The following is a 2422-nucleotide window of genomic DNA, read 5'->3' as shown; positions in this document are numbered from 1 at the left end:
ACAGACGCACGGGGACAGACGCACCTCTAACAAATGAACTGAAGAGAGACTCACGTATTTGAGGTATTCCTCCATCACGCTCTCCACAGGAAGTGGACCCCGGCTGCTGAACACCGACGCGTTCCACATGGCGGCGCGGGCCAACATGACCGACGAAGCGCCCGTCGCCTTCCTGAACTCCTCGATGTCGGCGTTGGTCTTCACCAGATCCAGAGAGCCCCCGCTGCCGGAGGGACGCACACTGATTAACCAACTGCTGAAACTGCTTCAGGTAAATAATCTCACTGCCGGTTTTTAAATATCAAACATGAGAAAACCAGAACAAACACGTCTGTAAGCTTTAACTGTCACTGTCCTTGGTTACGTTACATTTAAGGAGACGGGTGAAGCAGCTGAAGATAGAGAGAATAAAAGGTGAAGGACTGATGGAGGAACTGCAGTTCACCGGAGACGAGGAGGGGACGACTTACTTGGCGATGACGGGGATGGAAACGGCCCGAGCGACGGCCCGGATGTAGTCGCAGTGGACGGGGTGTCTGGGACGCTCGTCCTTCAACCTGAACGACACGGAAAGGTTGCAAGTGAACACATCGCGTTGCATTAATGAAACAGGCTGACAGTCGGGAAAAAACACAAGAAGATAAAAATCCTCCTAACGAGAGCACAACAGACCGATTCCAGGGTAAAAAAAAACAACTGATCTGTTTTATTTATTTTTTCTTTCTATCGGTAGAAATAATGTGTCCAGTAATTTCCAGCTTTGTGTTTAACTCTGAAAAAGCCCATTAAAATAAAAAAAGACATTATAACACTGATGTAAAAAGCATGAGAGCATGACGAGCAACCAAAAAAGTTCATTACATACAACACAGAAAAGACTTTAAAGGATTTAAGTCATTTAAAGAAATGAAATAATACTTAAAAAATGTGAAATGTGGAGATGAGAAAAAACACACATATGGACACAGAAATATAAAGTACAAATTAATGAACTGAATAGTGAACTCAAGTTACGACAACTTCCTCCTTCATGGCGATGCATCAAAATTCGACACCACGCCACGGGCACGCCGTCCGATGAAAACTCCAGCTTTTGAAAACCTTTCACGGTGAACGTGTTAAAGTCGCACTCAGAAAATCTGAAGTCGATCCGACCAATCGTCTACGAGGAGTTCGTTAAAGTATACGGCGTGTAAATCGCCCAAAATGACCCGTTTTTGTAACATCATTGATTTCATACTAATAATCGGTGACTTGCCGTCTATTAGCTCCTGGTTGAAGGATGTCGGCGTGTTACAGACGCAGCTTACCTGCCGTGAACAGCGACCGCAGCGACGCCGGTCTTCTCGATCCTCCGGACCAGACCGATCGTCTCCTCCAACTGAAACCAGCGTCAGTGATCAATACTCCCGTTATTAAAGCATCAATCAATCAATCATACCGTCAGACAACCTGATCGGAATCAATCTGCCTCCGATGTAACGACGACAACACTCACCGAAGGCAGGATTCGGATTTTACACGTCACCGGTATGGAAACTCCTGTGACCAGCTTCTTGAGGATCTACGGGTCAAAGTGGTTTCACATAATCAATAATCAATAATCAATAATCAGCTGTTTTTGTTAATAATATCTGACAGGTTGAACTTCAGGTTATTTTCTTCACGCCGTCGTTCGGCTGAAATACTCACCGCCTCGATCTTGTCGGGGTCCGACAGAAGAGCAGCTCCCATCCCGCCCTGCAAGAGGTCAGACAGGGGTCAGACAGAGGTCAGACAGAGGTCAGACAGGGGTCAGACAGGGGTCAAAGGTCAGAGCAGCAGCAGGTTGGGTTACTGCAGGAAACTCACCTTAGTGGAGTATTCTTTAGGACAGCCCATATTCACATCCACAGCCGCCACGTCTTTCTCCCTGTGGACACATGAACTCGTCTTTAACAGAACAACAACGACGACGCATCGTCCAAATAAAATACGGGAACATTACAGATAGTAACGTTATTCTAAATATGATCGTCAGTTTTACAGCGTTCAGTGTTTGTCTCTGCTGACTGCAGTTTACTGAACGACCACTGGTGGCGCTGTTAGCTGCAGTCCAATAACGAGGTCTGTTTTTACTGTGTTCAACATGTTGAAGTGGATTAAAGGAGAGCTGTGGACTCACACGAGCCGGGCCACCGTCAGCGCTCTGTCTGGATCAGCTGTTCCCTAAAACAGAGAGGAGGAGGAGGAAGGTCAGAGGTCAGAGGTCGGCCCACTGGCAGACTGCTGCAGATGTTTTCTGTCTCACCATCTGGAAGACGACTCTGTCCTTCTCCCTCTCGCAGGTCCTGAACATCACTCGATCATCCGGAGCGACAAAATCCACCGTCTCCAGCACCTCTGATCAACAAACAACAAACACACAAACAATAAATAAACA

The 2422-nt window shown here is 46.9% G+C and overlaps 1 protein-coding gene across 2 annotated transcripts in view; it reads right to left on the bottom strand.

Moving 5' to 3' along the window:
• Positions 1–54: 54 nt before the first annotated feature.
• dus2 (dihydrouridine synthase 2) overlaps positions 55–2422 on the bottom strand; it is a gene marked incomplete at its 3' end in the record, with an annotated part of 3592 nt that continues 1224 nt past the window's right edge. Inside the window, 8 exon segments of one of the 2 annotated variants that reach the window (XM_035665046.1) lie at positions 55–223; positions 471–557; positions 1311–1381; positions 1499–1564; positions 1693–1740; positions 1852–1912; positions 2165–2208; positions 2291–2382. In XM_035665046.1, coding sequence (XP_035520939.1) covers positions 55–223; positions 471–557; positions 1311–1381; positions 1499–1564; positions 1693–1740; positions 1852–1912; positions 2165–2208; positions 2291–2382 — 638 coding nt within the window. 2 annotated transcript variants of the gene reach the window in all.

This window comes from Morone saxatilis, unplaced genomic scaffold, assembly GCF_004916995.1.
Source record: "Morone saxatilis isolate NCDOM2014 unplaced genomic scaffold, NCSU_SB_2.0 Contig2, whole genome shotgun sequence".
NCBI classification, from domain to species: Eukaryota; Metazoa; Chordata; class Actinopteri; family Moronidae; genus Morone; species Morone saxatilis.
This window is presented reverse-complemented; position numbering and strand designations above follow the sequence as displayed.